Source organism: Gekko japonicus, unplaced genomic scaffold, assembly GCF_001447785.1.
Source record: "Gekko japonicus isolate JY-2015 unplaced genomic scaffold, Gekko_japonicus_V1.1 scaffold1176, whole genome shotgun sequence".
NCBI lineage: Eukaryota > Metazoa > Chordata > Lepidosauria > Squamata > Gekkonidae > Gekko > Gekko japonicus.
The window spans coordinates 445,680-446,388 of NW_015174877.1; the positions used below are offsets into that span (position 1 = coordinate 445,680).

At 59.0% G+C, this 709-nt stretch overlaps 1 protein-coding gene across 5 annotated transcripts in view; it reads left to right on the top strand.

The window, feature by feature from the left end:
• Positions 1-612: 612 nt before the first annotated feature.
• SRRM1 (serine/arginine repetitive matrix 1) overlaps positions 613-709 on the top strand; it is a 35,664-nt gene continuing 35,567 nt past the window's right edge. For all 5 annotated transcript variants that reach the window (XM_015424856.1, XM_015424857.1, XM_015424860.1 and 2 more), the window contains exon 1: positions 613-682. In XM_015424856.1, coding sequence (XP_015280342.1) covers positions 662-682 — 21 coding nt within the window. In that variant the 5' untranslated portion in view covers positions 613-661. The remainder of the gene's footprint in view (positions 683-709) is intronic.

Sequence of the window (709 nt, forward strand, 5' to 3'; positions counted from 1 at the left end):
TGGCCGTCCAGAAGAGCTGGTTGGCCACTGTGCGAGACAGGATTGCTGGACTAGATGGGCCATTAGTCCGATCCAGCAGGGCTCTTCCTCTGTTCATTCCAGGCAATGGCCAACCGCCTCTGTTCACGTCTCTCACCCTGAAAATGATAAGGGGCTCGCCGTAAGTCACCTGTGACTTGGCGGCACTTTCCGCCAATAGCCCCATGCAAGCTAATGGGGTTACTTCCCTGATAAGCGTTCACAGGCTTTGCCTACGACCCTCTTTCCCCTCAGCTTCCTCTCCCTTGCCGCGAATTCCGCCACCGCTCTCGTGCGTCATGACGTAACCACAAAAACGCCACCGTTCTCCCCCCTCCCTCTTCGTGAGCCGCGGTCGTGCCCCGCTTTTGTTTCACAGAGTCGTTCTGATTGGCTTGAGGTCTTTTACTTTCCCCGCCCCGGCAACTGAGCCCAACGGGTACGGAACGTGAGCGCGCCACTGCTGGGCTCTTTCAGCAGTTCCCAACCCCTCAACCGTCGCCTACTCCGTTTCGTTGCGCGTGGTGACGCGGAAGGACGTCTTCGGCACATGCGCACTCTGCCTCTTCCTCTCGCTCCCAGTCGCGCGGTGTATGCTGGGATACGGAGCAGTGCTCTCTGCGGCCAGGCAGGAGGAGTCAAGATGGACGCGGGATTCTTCCGCGTAAGTGTCGCTTTCCTGAGGGAAGGA